The sequence below is a fragment of the Mustela putorius genome, unplaced genomic scaffold, assembly GCF_011764305.1.
Source record: "Mustela putorius furo isolate JIRA1106 unplaced genomic scaffold, ASM1176430v1.1 tig00003853_pilon_pilon_pilon, whole genome shotgun sequence".
NCBI lineage: Eukaryota > Metazoa > Chordata > Mammalia > Carnivora > Mustelidae > Mustela > Mustela putorius.
In genome coordinates this window covers 10760842-10778626 of record NW_025422005.1, presented here as the reverse complement: position 1 = coordinate 10778626, position 17785 = coordinate 10760842, and the positions used below count along the sequence as shown (strand labels likewise).

Below are 17785 nucleotides of genomic sequence, written 5' to 3'. Positions count from 1 at the left end.
CCATATATGAGACAAGAAAGCTGAGGTTCAGAGAGGTAAAGTGACTTGCCCAAGGTCACACATCTCCTAAGGCAAAACAGGAAAGCCAGCCTAGGCTGATTTGTTTTCCGAGTCCCTTTACTTGATGCCACTGGTGATGGCTTTCTGAGTCTCGTCCTGCAATAAGCCCCTTGTTTTTGGTGGGGGAAGGGTGTAGAGCATGAAGGGTTTCCTCACTCTTCCTTTTAGACTCTCAGCCTCCTTGCTTGTGGTCAGAGCCTGGTGCCAGGCAGGCCAGTGACCATAGCCGGAAAGTAAGTAGACGTCAGCAGTGAAGACCTGGGCTTGTCCTCACTGAGTCAGATTTGAATGTTCTATCTTGGACAATTCACTCATCTTATGGGCCTGAGTTTCCTCAGTCACCGTCTGGGTCCTATTACCCGTATGAAACTCCTCCCCCCTCTGAGCTCAGGATGGATCCCCTTAATTCAGGACTGACCTCCTAAGCTCAGAAAGTCCTAGAGACTTCGACCTGTCCGTGTCATCTTTTAGAAATCAACTAATGAATTGCAGGAACAGGAAAAGAAACGTTTAGGGAACACACCTGCCCATATGAATCACAAATTCCCTGACAATTACCTCAGCTTCGTTAGAATGTTAAAACCCTCTCTGAATATTCATCTCAAGCCCTAATAAAAGGAGCCTGCTGGGGAGTCCTGGCTTTGGAAGCTATTCCCCAGGGACCTCCTTGTTTGTACAAATAAAGTGACCTCTGCCTGGTGTAGTCTTGGTCTCTAGAGCACCACGGAACGGGCCCACTTGGGGCCAGCAACAGCCCCAACTGCAGGATTGCCCTAAGGCTGAGAAAACCTGTGTGTTTTGTCATCATGCAAGGGTCACCTGAAGGTGAGGGAGGCTGGGGTGCAGACTCCCGCTGGACAGGAAGTCAGAACACCGGGGTTCTAGTTCCAATGCTACCCCTAACTCCTCCTAACAAAACCCCAGGCTTCGAGGGAATGGAAATTAGGCCAGTGGAGAGAAAGTGACCCCACAACCCGCTTTCCTCTCTGGAGCTCACTTATTTACATGTTGTTGGACAATAGGCAATCCAGAAACTTCTGAGCTGGGCTGGGTCCTTGATGTCTCCCTGTGGACAGGCAGATGCAGAGGGGACCTTCTCATGGGGTTTATGACTCATTCAGAAGGGTTCCTCTGAGAAGCCTATAGTTCTGTGGGTAGGGACTTCGGTTTACGTCCCCCATGCTTCTGTGTCCTGACTCCGTGGTTTGCATCCTTGCTCCTCAGAGAGAGTGGTCTGGACCACCACTAGCGGCAGTGGCGTAGTTTAGGATCTGGTGAGAAATGCAGACCCTCCCCCCCTCAGACCTGCCGATTCAGCATCTTCCGTTTTTGGAACAAGACAGGGGGTTCTTCTGCATGTTCAAATGTGGGATGGGGGCACCTGGGTGGCTCAGTGGGTTAAGCCTCTGCCTTCGGCTCAGGTCACGGTCTCAGGGTCCTGGGATCGAGCCCTGCGTCGGGCTCTCTGCTCAGTAGGGAGCCTGCTTCTTCCTCTCTCTCTCTGTCAGCCTCTCTGCCTACTTGTGATCTCTGTCTCCATCAAATAAATAAATAAAATCTTAAAAAAAAAAGAAAAGAAAAGAAATGTGGGACGAATCAGGTTAGGGCAAGCAAATGTGTACTAAAATGTTCACTCTCCAGGATTTTACAATTTATTTATTGCTGGAGAGAGAGAGAGCACACAAGCGAGTGGGAGGGGGGAGGACAGAAGGAGGGGGAGCGAGAATCTCAAGCAGACTCCGCTCTTCCTTTGGGGCCTGACGCAGGGCTCCGTCTCACAACCCTGAGATCATGACCTGAGCTGAAGTCAAGAGGCTTCACTGACTGCGTCAGCCAGGCCCCCCTGCAATGTTCCCTCTTAAATTCTCAGACCTGCAGGCCTCAAGTGTTAGAAGAGCACAGCATTCCTCAAACTGTTTCATCAAAGAATCCTAGTAGATCGGGGCTGGCAAACTTTCTGCAGAGGACCAGATCGTAAATATTTTAGGCTCTCGGACCATACGGTCTCTGCTGCAAGCAGTCGGCTCTGTTGTTGCAGGGGAAACGCAGCCATATGGCGTAGCTGTGTTCCAATAAAACTTTATTTACAAAACATACTTGGTTCGCAGGCTCTCGTCCTAGTGGAGCAACGATTTGGTGTCTAGCGCTCCGCAGTTATGTCCCAAAAGTTCTCAGAAGTCTCGTCTCTCATCTGGAAAGCTGAATCTGAATTTTGTAGCTGGCTTCATGGCATAGCTGGGTTTAATATAGTTTTTTTTTCCTTCCTACCCAATCTTCATAGGAAATTGATGCTTTAGGAAGAGGCTTTGCCTTTATTCTCTGCCTTTACATCCCCCGCCGGTCTGCCGAGGAGCAAACGTTCAGAGACGCTGGCCCCACACGCCTGCTGGGAGTGAGGCTTTGTCTCCTAAGGAATGAATCCTGATTGATTGATTAAATCGTCTTAATCCTGTCTCCTAAGGATTGAAAGCAAGAGAGAAGAGCTGCTCACAGGGCCCAGGTGTGCGGTTGGTAGTACTAATGACGCTTATCACGAGCCTCTGTTATTTTTTTTATTTTATTTTTTATTTTATTTTTTTAAAGCTTTTATTTATTAATTTGACAGAGAGAAATCACAAGTAGTCGGAGAGGCAGCCAGAGAGAGAGAGAGAGATAGGGAAGCAGGCTCCCTGCTGAGCAGAGAGCCCGATGTGGGACTCGATCCCAGGACCCTGAGATCATGACCTGAGCCGAAGGCAGCGGCTTAAACCACTGAGCCACCCAGGCGCCCCACAAGCCTCTGTTATTTAATTGGCTTTTGATGGGGATGGAGGGCAGAGGCCCATTTTACAGATAGGGAAACTGAGGCTCTGGGCAATTAAGTGACTCAGCCACTGCCCCTCCTTGTCAGTGGTACAGTTCAGAGCTCTGGCCCAGTGAGCGCCCTTCCTTCTGCCCTGTCACAGTTTGTGCTCTTAATTTGTGCCAGAGATAATGTGGATGGGCTGGATTGCCTCTCTGCGCCCGATTCTTAAGCCTTCCCTGACTCATGCCTTTGGTCTTGTCACTCTGCCGTGTCCTTCCGGGAGGACGGGGAGAGACACGTGGAGCCGAGCTGCCCCAACTAGACCTGCTCAGCGGCCACAGAGCCCTGACTCGGAGTGATTCCAGCCAAAGTCCTCAGGGCCACCTATCAGACTCCCAGCTGACCTCAGACATGTGAAAAAGAAATGCATGTCATCGGATGCCACGGAGGGCCTGTGGTTGGTTGTCACACAGGGCTGTTATTCACACCAGCAATAATTCCCCTCTCGGGGGGACGCCTGGGGGGCTCCGTCAGTGTCTGCCTTTGGCTCAGGTCCTGATCTTGGGGTCCTGGTATTGAGCCCAGAACAGGGCTCCCTGCTTGGTGGGGAGTCTGCGTCTCCCTCTACCTCTGCCCTGCTTGTGGACGTGGGCACATGCGCTCTCTCTCTCAAATAAGAATAAATAAAATCTTAGAAAAAAAAACAAATAATTCTCCTCTCGATTTTCTATCAGGACCCTGCCAGCTTCCTTGAGGCTTGTCAGCACACCCACGCTGCACCTGTCCCCAGCAGGGCCTGTCCCCGGCAGGGCCTGTCCCCGGCAGGGCCTGTCCCCGGCAGGGGGCTGCACTGTGCCGGGGTGGGGGGCGGGGGGCACGGTCCTTAAAGTCTGGGGACTAATGGCAGAATAACATAGTTGTTAGCCACCCAGGCTGGGCTTAGGTCGTGGCACCCGCTACTTGCTGTGTGACCTTGGGAGAGTTTTAAAACCTCTCTGAGCCTCAATTTCCCCATCTGTCGAGGGGGAGAATAATCAGAGTTGTCATGATTATTAAGGGAATGTGCACCTGAAGCCCTTGGGTGGCACTTGGCGCACAGATCGAGGCTCAATACCCAGCGACTGTGTTATACTCCCAAGAGCACTCAGTGGTCCTGGGCCTGTGGGGCTGTGGGCCCTCGGGGCCGGGGGTTCCGCTGCTGAGGTGGAAGGTGAATGGGCGGGTCAGCGCCCACTTTCCCTCACTTCCAGCCATTGGTTTGTGGCCTCTTGACAAAGTCCCCAGATCCTTGCTGTCACCCAAGGGAGTCCCTCATGACCCCTCCCTTGCCTCTCATTGCACTCCCATGGCTCACTCCAGATTCTGCCGGGAGGGAGGAGGGACGGGGTAGTTATCTCCTACTGCTGCCTTAACAAATGATCGCAAATCGTTTACTGGCCTAAAACCCATAGAATAATTATCTTGTAGCTCTGGAGGCTCTCGGGGAGAACCCTTTTCCCAATCTTTTCCAGCCTCTAGAGGTCGCCTGCCCTCCTTGGCTTGTGACCCCTTCCTCCCTCTGTAAAGCCAGCAGCGGAACATCTTAAAATTGCCATCTGACTCTGACCCCCTGCTCCCACCCCTATCCCCCCTCCGCCTCCAAACCGCCTGTAACACAGGACTGGGTAATGGAGGATACTCTCCCCATCCCGAGGCCACAGAGCAATCACGTCTGCCAAATCCCTTTTGCAGCAGGAGGTAACACATTAGCAGGTCCCGTACATGAGGACGTGGACGTCTTAGGAGGGCTGTTACTCTGTTTGCCACAGATAGACATGCACACGGCAGTGGCTCTTGTCCCCAAGTCTGAGAATTATACAATCTCGTTGGACGAACAGAGCCGTGGCTTATGTTTTATCCTTTATTAGCTAATAAAAAGCAATCTGGATAATTCAAACACATTCATGAAAGTTTATATGGATTTTAGACAGGAGGGGGCAGCTCAGCGACACAACTCAGATGCCTCTTATGTCAGCACTGAATTATTACTGAGCTACTAAACACCTCTCTCTGTCATTGCCTAGGTCGGGCCATGTTGATTTTGTCCCGGTTCATTGCAGTAGCCTCCTGGCTGGCCTCCGTGCCTCCACTCTTGCCTGCTCCAAGTCACCCTGCATACAGCTGTCAGATGCATGCTTTGGGGGTACATATCTGAACCCAGGGGTCCTTTTCTATCCACAACCTTTCTCTGGCTCTCTACCACCCTCAGAATAAAGTCCCAACAGTCCTCTGCCACAGCGCAAGGCTGTCCTTGAAAGACTTTTGCTCACTTTCCAGACACATCTCTTGCCGTTCCCTGCCTGGGTGGCCAATCATCCCAGTTTGCCTGTCCCAGTCTTAGCTCTGAAAGTCCCTGCATCCTGGAAAACTACCCAGTACTGGAATTGCTGGTCCCTCTTTCCCTGCCCCGCACTTTATGCTCTAGCAGCACCCGTTGCTTGGAGATGTCTTCCAAGTAGCTGCCGTGACTCTGTTCACGCCCTTCTCTCAGTCGGGAAAGCCATCCCTTAGGTTATTCCCCCCAGGTACCAGAGAGGGGTGTGCCGAACTGCAGATAACTGACAACCTCATTATGGTGGTTAAAACCAGTGCAGGTTTATTATTTTCTTTTCACATAATAAGACATTCAGAGCCTGGTTGCTGGCATTGGATCTGCAACTTGGTGATGGTGGAACTCATGGCTGCAGTTCTCCTGGCTACAAGACGGCTGCTTCAGCTCCATGCATCACATCCACATCCATATTCTTGCAGGGCAGTAGAGTTGTGGTGGTCAAGAGCATCGGTTCTGGAGCCAGATTACCAATGCCTGGATCCGAACCCCATCACCTCCTAGTTAAATCACCTTGGGAAGTCACCAGCCCTCTCTAGCCTCAATTTTCTCATTGGTGAAAAACCTCATAGGGTCGTTTTGGAGATTCAGGGAGGGAATGCATGCAAAAACCTGTAGAATAGGGCCTGGCACATTGTAAGTGCTCAATATGTATTAGCTTTCATTTTATTAATAAAATTAGCTGCAAGGGACCTGAGGGCAGCAAGTATTTAGTGTTTGTAAACTCTAATAGACATGGAGACAGGCACAAAAGGAGGCAGCTGGAAATGAAGTTTGGGTCAAGCCACCAGCAGCATCTTCTATACTTGGGTACCTTCTATTCACATTTTAAGACTCAGCTTGGGCATCACCACCTCCAGGAAGCCATCCTACACTTTTCCTGCCAACCGACACTGACTGCAGTGTTCCCTTTCTATGTTCCTGGTCTGTACTCTCCAACCTCCATACTCACACCAGGGAATTCAGGAATCTGTTGGTTCATCTCTTGCCGAACAGAGATCTTGTCTGAACCATCCCTGGATTCCCAGGACTGAGCAGATGCCAGGCTGCTTGAGGGCCTCTTTGCTTGTTGAGTAACTAAAATCTTTCCTGAGAATCGCCCTGGCCTAGTAAGGTATGGGAGGTGTGTCTGGTCCCCATCTCCAGGAGCCAAACTCTGATGGGGGGAAAGCGGACGGCTCAAGGCCAACCAGAGGCTGCTGTAGCTGGGGACTCTCCCAGCAGGGGTCCAGACCTCGGGTGGGAGCACTCCCTCCATAGATGAGTGCATTCTCGGGAACACCATGGTCAAGGGTCTGGGGCCCCACTTGGACACTGGATCACCCTCTTTTTTGGCCCCGCTTGCCCTCTTGTTGGCCTCAGGAGGGCTCCCTTCCTTCCCTAAGCCTCTGTGGCTCCTGCATCACTGGTCATCCTGAGCTGGCTCAGCTCTGTCTTCTCTCTGGGCCTCAGTTTCCCCACCCACCCTTCTGGTACAGTGCAAGTTTTCCAGCTCTGACCTGCTGGGATTACGGGTAGAAATCACTCTTTTCCTCAAACCTATGCCCCCTGAGGGAGGCTCTGGGGCCTCATCTACCTCACGGTGCCCTGCACAGGGCTGGCATAAGGACAGGGCTCATGAAACACTTCCTGGCTGAGAGAGCCCAGGCTAACAGCGGCTACGGGGTCTGCTGCTCCAGTAGGGGCCTACTGGGGAGCCTCTTTCTCCCGGACCCAGTGTAACGGGCACCCTCCCATGGCCAGCATTTCCAGGCTGGGGAGCTGCTCTTGGGGAAACCCCATCCCCCACCTGCAATGGATGGGGGCGGCCTGAGGCCCCACCAGACTCCTCTGTGGAGGAAGGATCAGGAAGGTGGTGATCTGATCAGGAGACTGTGGGTCACAGCCTGTGAGATGCTGGGGCGTAAGCGGCCCGTGTGTCCTAACTCCTAGCCTCTCAGGCCACCATGGGGCTTTCTGAAATTCCCCTTCCCGTAGCACTCCACCGGCTTCCCCCACAGTCTCACCAGGCTGGCAGAGGGCGGCTCTCTTTGCATCCCTGGTGTGGCAAGGGGCAGCCCCTACAGAGCCCGGGACCCCCCAGGGGAGGCACACAACAAGAATGCAGGCAGCTTGAGTGGGGAAGGAGGTTTATTGGGGTTGCAGGCTCCCAAGGATGAATCACTGCTGCATTTTCTGGAAGAGAAGAGAACAGAGTGAGGACTTGGTGGAGGGGTGTGTGTGTGTGTGTCCCCTTCCGGAGAGAGCACCACCCCGGACTATAGAAACAGGGGTCACGGCAGGCAGCCATGTCTCACCTCTGCCCAACGGGTCTGAGCCCCCTCGACACTTCAGACCACTGGGCAAACGGGGCTCAGAACACACCCTGCCCCCAAGCACGAAGGCCCGGAGCCCAGGGTGACCTCTGTTCCCCCCACTGTCCATGCTGACCCCCTCTCCCCTGCTGGGCCCTGCTCTCACGGGGGCCACGTTACCCCTGGGGCCACGGGTGTGGTGTCTGGGATGGAGCCGTAAGGAGCTCCTAGGCCAGCGGATGAACGTAGGACATCCGTGTCGGTGCCCCTCACCGCCCCCAGCTCAGCAGCAGGTGCTTCCGGGAGGGGCGCATGTCTGCGCAAGCGCATGCGCGGGCCGGTGGGGCGGGGCGGGGCGGGGGCCGGAAGAAGGGCCTGGGGACGGGCGCCCACCTCGTTAATCCAGTCGATGTAGGCGGACACGCGGGTGAAGACCGTGGGCTTCTTGAGCGTGTTGCAGCCCAGGCCGGAGCCGAAGCTGACGATGCCCCGCACCTCCCAGACACCGTTCTCAGCCTGGCAGTTCAGCGGGCCGCCCGAGTCCCCCTGTGCCGGACCGGGTGGTCATTAGCCACGGGCCCCCCCCACCCCCAGGCAGGCTCGGGAGGCAGGGGCGGGCGGGTCACGGTGGGGGAAACGGGCTGGCGCCCCCTGTTTTGGCCTCCGCCTGTCCATGGTGGAGGGGGGGCAGAGGAGATGTGGTTTGGGGGTGCCCGACTAGCTCTTCGGCTGCTGTGGGATCTTGGGACAACGATAGCCCTGTCTGGGCCTCAGTTTCCCTAGCTGTTCAGGTCACCGTGTCTGAGGCTCTGCCCGGAGAGGTCAGGCTGCCGGGAGCCCAGAGAGGTGTTAGAGACCTGAGAGATGAGGAAGGTGGGAGTGGGCCAAGGGGCTGTGTTTGGAAAAAGGACTGTTTCTGATGGTTCTGATGGTTCTCGATGTTTCTGTGTCAGACTCCCTAAGTCCTGGGCCTCCCTGGGTGGATGGAGCTGATGGCGCGAAGGAGCATGGCTTGTCAGACTCGGTCCCCACACCAGCCCTGTGCTCGCTGCGCGTCTGTTTTATAGATGGGAAAATCGAGGTGCAGAGAGGGTCAGCGGCCTGTGCAAGATGGCCGGCCGGGCGTGGTGGGGCTGGGACTCCAGCTCGCATACTCGTGCTCCTTGGGTACTTCTGCCCTTGCCACAGTGCTGAGGCGTGGGGGGTGACAGGTTGCCCCTAAGCCTCCTGGGCCCAAGCAGGGGAACGGCTCGACGGTGTGGGTCACCCACTCCCACCCTCCTGTGCCCTCCTCGCTGCCCCCTTCGGCTCGGGCCCCCTGGAGGAGGGAGGGACGGAACGCAGGGCCCAGACACTCACGTTGCAAGCCGAGATGACGCCGTCGCCCCCGGCACACACCATCGTGTCCTTCACCATGCTGCCCCACCAGTCCCTCTGGGTGCACGTGGCGTGATCTACCACGGGCTGCAGGCCCTGCTGCAGCTCGTCGGCAATGGGGCCGTTGGCTGGCGGAGAGCACAGACAGGGGTTCCCGGGTCAGCCAGGCAGGGCCAAGCCTTCAGGAAACAGAGGGCTGCCCGGGGCTGGGGCAGGACCCCTGAGCTCTGGCTAGGCTGTGTGGGACCCACATGTGGGCCCCTAATTGAGAGGCATGACTCTGCGCCTATGGTCCTAAAGTGTGGGTCAGGACCCCTCTTAGGGTGGGACGGGGGAGCCCACCGGAGGCAGAACCGTCAGACATACGGTTTACCATAACCTCTACTCCCCTACCCGCAGTGGCTCATTTAGGTTATTTTGTAGTCTCTTAGATAGCACTAAGTCCGCGTCAAGCACTAATCTAAGCACCTGACCAGTTCTAATGCGTTTATCCTGACAACAGTCCTTCTGTGTGCTTGTCAGGGCATCTTTCCCACGCTGCATGCTTAATAAATATTAGCTGTTATTATTACAAAGTTAAAAATGGTGAGAAGTTGTTTAGACAGGAAAAGTGGTGGGCGAATGTGGGTGGCATGCTTATTGCGGGAGCCGCTTCCTCCAGGAAGGCTCTCATGATATGCCGGGGAGGGAGGAGGGACTGTACTCACTCCAGAGGCGGCCCCAGCCAGTGACGTAGCAGGGGTAGTCTTGAGGCAGCAAGGAGCCCGCCTCTGGCAGGCAGGCCACCTGGATGGTGTCGCTCAGCTGCACGGGCTCCGCCAGCTTGATGAGAGCAATGTCGTTGCTGGAAGCCCAAGTGGAGGTGGTGAGTGTGTCGGAAGGTCTAGGCTGCACAAGCCAATGCTAAGCCGCCCGGACTGTCAGCTGGGAGTCAAGCCTAGGGTGACCAGGAGTCCTCCGGTCTAGGATATGCACGGAGGACTGCTGGTCACCCTAGGCCTTCTAATGCCGTGGCCCTCCCCTCTGCCTCCTGTGCCTTCGGGTCCTATGAGGCCTTACAGCGGGGAGGTTGGGGCTTTCCGAGACACTGAAGGCTAGATATCAACCGGAAACTAAAGCCAATTGGAAATGATTAAAGAGGGGCCCTGGCAGATGCAATTTTTAATATTTTCATGTAAACAGAATGAAAGCTGGTGACCCTAGACAGACCAGTTTGATTTCCCGTTCTGCCACGCACCGGGCTGTGTGGCCTGGGGAATGTATCTTACTTGGCCTCTCTGGGTCTTAGGTCCTTGTCTAGGGGTGTCGTGAGGATTAAATAAGTCACGGCATATGAAGTGCTTATTGCCCTGTGGGTATACAGTAGGCACTCCATAAAGGTGAGTCCTGGCTCAGAGACTTCAGGCCAGACACCGTGGGGGCTTCAGGGTTTTATTCCCTGTGTCCCTTCTGGGAGCCGTTGGCCAATGATGGAAATGGAAAAGGAGTCTGTCTACTTGGCCTTTTCCCATTTTGCATAAAGGGGTCATCTGCTGGCTGTTCAGGGTGGGGATGGGGTCCAGGCCCAGGTTGGGGGCAGGCTCGGCAGCTCCATGTCAGGGACCCCTCCTTCCTTTGCGCTTCCCCCAGGGGCAGGGGCACGGTCAGCACTCACCGCACCAGGAAGGAGTTCCACTTCTCGTGGACGACGATGGATTCCACATTCGCAAACACGGAGCCTTCCTCATCCTCCACCACCAGGTTGTTCTTCCCCAGGGCCACGCGGTAGGTCAGGGTGTTGCTGAGCAGAGGCAGGGGTCTGGGTCAGCGTGGCTTCCTGCCCTCGCCAGCCGGTGGGGGAGGGAGGGAACTCAGGGCTTTGGTGACCCAGCCCTGTGGCCACCGTGGGAATCATTTGTAGAGGGTGGGGGAGAAGGGAGCGTCTCTCTGCTCTAAGCCTTTCCAGGGCTCAGGGTAAAGACCCTGCTCTTGGAGTCAAGTCGATCTCGATTCCTAGGTGGGTGGTCTGGGGCCTCATTTCCCTCATCCGTACAGTGGAGACAGTGTTGGGGTCCCTTCCCAAGGCATCTGCGAGGTGAGCTGGTCCAAGCCGCCATTACTTCTTGTCACCCACCTCCGGTTCCTCTCACACACTCCCTCCTGCCACCCGCACTTCCTTGTTACTTCTCCAACCTACCGAGTGGGTTCCCTCCTCTTGGTCTTTGCACTGGCTGTTCCCTCTGCCGGGGACACCCTTCCCTTACTTTCCTCGGGGCTTTGCTCAAATACCCCCTTTTCAGAGACATTTTCCCCTGGGCACCTCATTTAAAATAGGACCCCTTAGGCTTTTTATCCCGCCTTATTTTTCTTCCCTGCCACTTGATACGTTATATATTTACTTCTTCAATGGCTTGTTGCTCTTTTGCCGGAATGTGAGCTCCCTGAGAGCACAGCCTTGGTCCTCACTGCCGTGTTCCCTGGCACACTGGGGGTGCGCGATAAATACGTGTTGAATGAACTAAGTTACTGGACGTGAGTAGCTTATTTAGCCCAGGGTCTGGAGTGTAGTCGATGCTCAGTCAAAGCAGCTTCTAGAGCTGCCCCACCCCAGGGCAACAGTGGGGCCCCAGGGCACCAGCCCCGTTCACCTGATGCAGTGGGCAGCGGTGAGCACGTAGTTGTTGGCAATCAAGGTGCCGCCGCAGGTATGTCTCCACTCGCCGTTCTTGAGGTACTGGAGAGAGATCTGGAGCAAGGTGCGGGAGAGCCATGCATCAGCCCCGGGACCACACCCCGCCACCCTCTCCAGCCAGCCTCCCCCCCCTGCAGCGGTGTGCTTACCTGCCAGGGCCAGCTGTGGGGCCTGGCATTGTCTCCTCCCACCACTCGGGCCGATAGGTTGGGCTGGAAGGTGGGGGCCCCGCAGCTGGAGGCTGGGGGACCCAGGAGAGGAAGTGCACAGGTGAGAGGGCCCCCCCCCCCGGCATCCCCAGCAGGGAAGGGACAGGTGGAAAGAGCACAGACTTCGGGGGTGGGGCGGACACAGGTTCAGGCTTTACTGCATGGCTTTGGGGAACCTGTCTAGCTCTCTGGGCCTCAGCTTCCCTTTCTGTAAAATGGGAAGAATGGCGTCAACCTGGTGAGTTTATCTTGAGGACTCAAACTAGACGATGCATAAGAAGAGTCTCGTGTTTAACACATCGAAGGAAGTACAAAAGCCGGGGTGGGTGTGTGCCCACAGGTCTGGCTGCGTCCTTCACCCTTTGGTGGTCCCTTTTTAGACCTCAGCGTAATGGGGATGTGAGAGCACTGAATCCTGGGGTCCAGCCTGTCCTAGCTGTGCCACTGTGTGCAGCGGTCAAGAACAAGTGCTCTGCATGAAGACAGACCCGGCTCTACCACTAACCAGTCACGTGATCTTAGGCAAGATACCGAGCCTCCCCGAGCTTCCCGCCTATCTGTGAAGTGGAGATATTGATAGGCCCTGCCTCTTGAGGATCATATCAGCTCCAGCATGTAAAGGGCTTAACACTGTGCCTGGCACATAGTAACCATGGAACAAACAGGTGCTGCTATTATTATTCATGATTGTTGTTGTTGGCCGGAAGGACTCTTTGTCAAGTGCTCTCATTTGTCCTAAGAGCCAGTGGGGTTTAGAGAGGTCACGGGGCTAGTCGAGGGCCCGCTGAGAGTAAGTGATGGTCAAGCCAAGTACCCCGATTCCTATCTGGGGGAAGGCCCCCAAAATGCATGAGCACAAGCATCAGTCCCCGGGGCAGAGATGCTGACACTAGGAAAGCCGAGCTGTTACGGTCCCTGCCGCTGGGGACCGAGGCTGGCCGGTTACAGTGTCCCCAGGCCACATCCTCAGCCCTGTTCTACAGATATGGAAGCAGAATTGCCCAGCAAGCAAGTGTCTTATCTGACATGCTTGTCTGGTCACCCCAGAACTCCTTTCCTAGGCCCCCTGCTCCCCTCCTTGTCCCTGGGAGACCGCAGGCTGCAGCCAGTCCCCAACCCAGAGCTTACCATAGGCCAGGAGTGTGGCGAGGACAGTGACACCCAGCATGCTGCTAGCGGGACTGGCTGAGGAGCGAGTGGCTGTTGAGACGGGTTGGCACACACTTATAGGCGGGGATGGGGGTGGGCGCACCTGCTCAAGGTTGAGCTGCCCCTTGGAAAGCAACCTGTTCGGACAAGGCCCTTTCCCTGACCTTGGGTGGTTACTGTTTAATTTGGGCAGGAGCTGGGGTTGGCTCAGTGGTGTGGATTCTCCAGTCTCCTGAGACCGCAAATTCTGAGGCTTTCAGGTTTGGGGGACCCCCCCACCATCTCTCTGCCTGGAGCCTGTACTCATCCTCTCTCCCTAACTCATTCTCTGTAGTTACCATCTATTAGGCATTGGGCTTGGTACTCCTTGAAGTCACTCAATTGTCCCAGCAACACGAAAGTCACGTTTTTTTGTCCGCTCAAGAGAGAGGAGGAAGCAGAGACTCAGAGGGTCAGCACTGCCCAGGGTCGCACGCGGGGCAGCCCCAGAGCCGAGGGCTGAAGTAGGGACTTCGGACACCGGGCTGGGGTTTATCCTGTCGTGAGATGCTGTTTCCTTCTCTCTCTTCCTCTCTTTTTTCTCCCTCATTCGACTAATAGTATCCGGTCCTGGGGTGTCGCCTGCCTTCCTCCCCTGGATGGAGTCTAAGGTCCAGGCAGCCCCTGAAAGGCGCCCAGTTGGCCAAATTCCTCCCCAGAGTCAGCCCTGTTAGAGTCTCCCCTCCCTTTGCTTTCTATTCACCGATGCTCCTTGGAAGTTGTTTTGTGAACGGAGCCCGCAGCTCACCTTAGGAATTATTTTCCAATAAAGCAATTCAGAAAACTACGCTCTGCTGTTAGCAGTGGGTGTCCAGGGGTAGGGGAGGATTCTAACCGAGGTACCTTGCACAGCTCGGATTCTTTAAAAAAACAAAACAAAACCAAGCATGCTTTACTTTGGTAATACAAAAATCAAAACCATTTTAATAAAAAGAGACATGAAGACAGGGAGTGTAAGGGTCTGGTTAACGGGGTCTGATCTGCTGTGATGATCTCAGGCCCCAGGCCTGGGCTGTTGGTATCTCAGACTGTGAGGAGCTTTCTGTTGCATTCGGGAGGCCGGTCCTGACAGCGGGGGCTCTGTGGCTCCTGCCGGCCCATCTCAGACCCAGAGCACATGGTGGGCAGACTCTGGAAAGGGTCCGCCTGGCCTGCAGACGGATGTCAGACACAGAGATGGGGACTGAGCCTTGTGGCAGATTTGGGGGTGAAAGGGCTCGGGCAGCTGGAGAGAAGGCTCCTGGTTTCTGGCTCACTTAGGGACCTGGATCTTGGGCAGGATCTTTGGGCCTCAGTTTCTCTCTCTCGCTCTCTCTTTAAAACTATTTAATTTATTTGTGTGAGAGAGAGAGAGTGCACTCAAGCAGGGGGAGCGGCAGAGAGAGTGAGAGAAGCAGGCTCCCCCCTGAACAGGGAGCCCGACGCGGGGCCCCAACCCAGGACCCTGGGGTCATAACCTGAGCCAAAGGCAGACGCTTAACCAACTGAGCCACCCAGGTGCCCCCGGGCCTCAGTTTCTCTTGAGCAACCTGGGGAAATGAACCGGTCTTCCACGTGTGGGACTTTGCTGCTTTCCGCTCGGAGACACAGCAATCTCTTGTCATCTCAGTCACGTGTGTGCGCCCATAGTTTCACAAACACCCAGGGACAGGCAGACAGACAGACAGACACGCACGCACACCTGCCCCACCGTCCTCGCAGACGTGCACACACCGGGGTCGTACATAGGGAGCGCTCACGAGGCGCACGAGGAGGGAGGTACCAGACAAAGAGTCGTTGATTTTTTTTTCTTTTGGGGAATGTTCCCAGAGAAACTGACCCTGTTTGGGGAGAGAGGGAAGCTGCTGGCAGCTCTGAAGGCATAGACAGCACCAGCTCTAGGGGTGCTTCTTGTTTTGAGGGCTTCACGGGTGGGCCTTGGCATGAGGCAGTAAAGGCAGTAGCAGCAGTGGCCCTTGGAGAAAACCTGGGTCTCCTTAATCTGCCTCACATGCTGAAGATGGGAGGTTGCGTGCTTTGCCAACTGTTGGGAGAGGAAAGCCTGTCTGTTCTGGCTGTGTGACCTTGTGCTAGTGACCCAACCTCTCTGTGCTCTCATCGATAAAAGGAGGGGAGTGCCTGGCATGTGGCAAACTCTACGTGAGTGTTGGCTGCCGTTCCTGCTGTTGTCTGGTTCTTACGAGAAGGCCTGAGTCTGGGCACCACTGGGCCCTTTGCCCTTCCTGGGCCCCTTCCTCCATGAAAAATATTTATAAAGCACGTTTTCTGACTGCATAGGTATAAAGGCTAATGTAATCCAAGCTGATATAATATAATAGAAGACCTGATTGTATTCATTCTTTTCCTGATGATTTCATAAGAACCCATAAGATTTTCTTGGGGCCTAAGGGTGTTGTGGCCCCAGCTCTGTGGCCGCAGTGTGGATGGGTCAGCCAGCCCTGGCCATACCCCCTCCTTATCCCAGGTTATGTGCGACTAAGTACCGGAGTGAGGCTGTGAGGGATGTTTTGTGGCTCACCGGAACCACCTCTGGGCATTGGAGGTGCTTCGAGCTGCGCCTTGGGATAGCCAGGGAGAAACCTGTGTTCTCACTGAGAGCAGGTGGGCAGCGGCAGTGGTTGGCGCCAGTCCCTGCTGACCTGGCCCTGATGCAGGGCGCCTGGTCTGGGGATGCCATGACTCCAGTGGTCCAAGCTGCCTAAGTTACGGTGCCGACGAGTGGGTGGCTGACCTGATTCGCTGGCCGTGGTAGGTCACCAAAGCGAGAGAGGCCGCCATGGGTGGGGGGGCGGGGGGCTGTGGGGAGCCCCGTTGGGTGGATGTCCTGGATTAACTTGTTTAAAGACTTGACTATTTTGTTTGCCTAGTCTACAAGGTGCTGACCTACGGTGGACCCAGAAACCATCCACCTGTCCGTCCGTCCGTCCATCCATCCCTTCCTCATCTCGCATTGGCAGGGACCATGTGCCCTGCCGCAGAGGTGAGACCCCGCTCAGCACCCCTGGAGCCCCCTGCTGGGCCCAGCAGCGGAGGGTTCTGGGTCAAGGCCTGGGACTCAGTGGGGTGCAGATGAGAAAGGATTACTTTTCACTTCTCGGCAGATTCCACGTCCTCAATGAACTAGAGGATTTGAGGGTGTGAGACGGCTGGGCTCCCCATTCTCATCCCTTGGAATGGGGGCCTCCCAGGGCCTGGGCTGCACAGTCTCCCAGACACTCAGAGCCAGAATGTCCTGGAAAAATAATCAAAGGTGACTTGGCAGAGGCTGAGCTGCTGGGGGTGGGGGTGGGGGGTCCTTAGGAGAAGCAGTGCCAAGGTTGCGAGCGCGAGGGTGGTGAGAGCCTGAGAAACAGGGCAGGTGCCGCTGACTGGGTCTCATGGTTTCTAGTGGCTGGGACAGAACTCTCAGGTGGCAGCTGTTTCTTGGGTGAGAGCCACTAAGGGGCCAGCGGGGGTGACGGGGAGGGGCTGGCACTGCTTCTCCTTAGAACCAGATGGAAGTGTTGGGGGTTCACAGGAGCTCTGGGGGCTCACTGCGGGTTTCAGTGTTTTGCAGTGGGGTCCCAGAGGATGGGTCCTGGGGGAGGGATCAAGGAACTATATACTTTCCCACCCCTGGGGCCTGAGTCACTCGGGCCTTTCCATTCCGCAGCCTGACGCCTCTGCTGGAGTGCGGATCCCGTGCAGGCCGAGGCTGAGGGCCCCCTCCCAGCTGAGACCTGTGGGTGTGGTGGAGGTTCCTGGCATGGGACAGCTGTCTGTCACAGCTCTCACATAGGATGGTGTTTCTCACGTCCGGAGGGATTGAGGCCCACATCCAGAATGGGGACAGCTGGAAGGCGGGGCTGGAGAGCTTGAATTTTAGTCCTTCCCCGCGTCCTCTATCCCTTTGTTCTAAGACCCTCTGAGCTCCGATGTCAGGGTTTCTGGTGTTCTTCCCTTGGGGAAGGTGTACCGAATGACAGTGCTTAATGGAGCATGCTGTGTTAATGATGGTGACGTCTTAGGGATTGGGCAGCACACGGGGGTGGCATTTCACAGGAAACACCCTCCCAGGACATCGAGCTGTGCTCCCATCGCCTGGCAGGTGAGGGAGCCAGTGGTTGCTGCAGTACCACGCATGTCCACCTGGGGGCAGCGATGCCCAGCCTAATCCCATACTCCCCGCACCAAAACCCAGGTTGCACCCTGAACCTGCAAACTGCAGGGCTGGGAAGACCCTAGAGACCCTCGCTTTGAACAGACGGGGAGATTGAGACCCAAGAAGAGCCTGATCTGTCCCATGCCACACAGGTAGCACCTCAGGTCCTTCCTCATCGTGCTACCACCCCAGCCTGTCTTGTGTGCGTGGTGGTGGGGGAAGGCTTGAGGGGCCTCTGTATGGGGGAGAATCTTGGGGTGCTCTTGGGCACATGCATGCACCTAGAATGCCCACAGTGGTGGTACCACTTCCTGGGCATGCCCTCCTCTGAACTTGCCTGGGGGGGTGACTGGATGGGGAAGGGGACGGGCTGCGGGGTAAGGGTCTGGGTCTGTATCCAGTTCCCCACCTGGCTCCGTCTCCCCACAGCGCATGTGCCATGTGCCTTTCTGGGAAACAAAACAGCATCCCCTTATGCGCTGGTCGTGAGGGTTACCTGAGTAAGTATATGTAAAGCACTAAGAGCAGCCCCTGGTGATAGGGCGTGGGCATCCCGCTCAAACGCTCAAACTCCCCGGTAGGGAGAGTCTCTCCCCCGGGGGCCTCTGGCAGGAGGGGGGAGCCACCTGAGCAAGTCAGCACCCGGTGACCGTGTCCCCTGCCTCCCCCTCCCCGCCCCTCTCCTCCCCCAC

General features: G+C 55.8%; 1 protein-coding gene across 1 annotated transcript; it reads right to left on the bottom strand.

The window, feature by feature from the left end:
• Positions 1 to 7325: 7325 nt before the first annotated feature.
• LOC101682149 (chymotrypsin-C) lies at positions 7326 to 13001 on the bottom strand. Its single transcript, XM_004741426.3, has 8 exons — positions 12893 to 13001; positions 11705 to 11796; positions 11512 to 11609; positions 10539 to 10664; positions 9592 to 9728; positions 8867 to 9012; positions 7901 to 8053; positions 7326 to 7388 (listed from the first exon to the last, which is right to left on the bottom strand). The coding sequence occupies exons 1-8, from the start codon at positions 12930 to 12932 to the stop codon at positions 7374 to 7376; spliced, it is 807 nt and encodes a 268-aa protein (XP_004741483.1). The 5' UTR covers positions 12933 to 13001; the 3' UTR covers positions 7326 to 7373.
• Between the last annotated feature and the right edge of the window lie 4784 nt (positions 13002 to 17785).

What these genes read in the sequence shown, in the direction of transcription:
- LOC101682149 (XM_004741426.3), bottom strand. Translation starts at nt 12,932, where the DNA reads ATGCTGGGTGTCACTGTCCTCGCCACACTCCTGGCCTATG. An exon ending in CGCCACACTCCTGGCCTATG is followed by an intron (nt 11,797 to 12,892) that starts GTAAGCTCTGGG and finishes TGGGTCCCCCAG; the next exon opens with CCTCCAGCTGCGGGGCCCCC. An exon ending in GCGTCATCTCGGCTTGCAAC is followed by an intron (nt 8,054 to 8,866) that starts GTGAGTGTCTGG and finishes GGTCCGGCACAG; the next exon opens with GGGGACTCGGGCGGCCCGCT.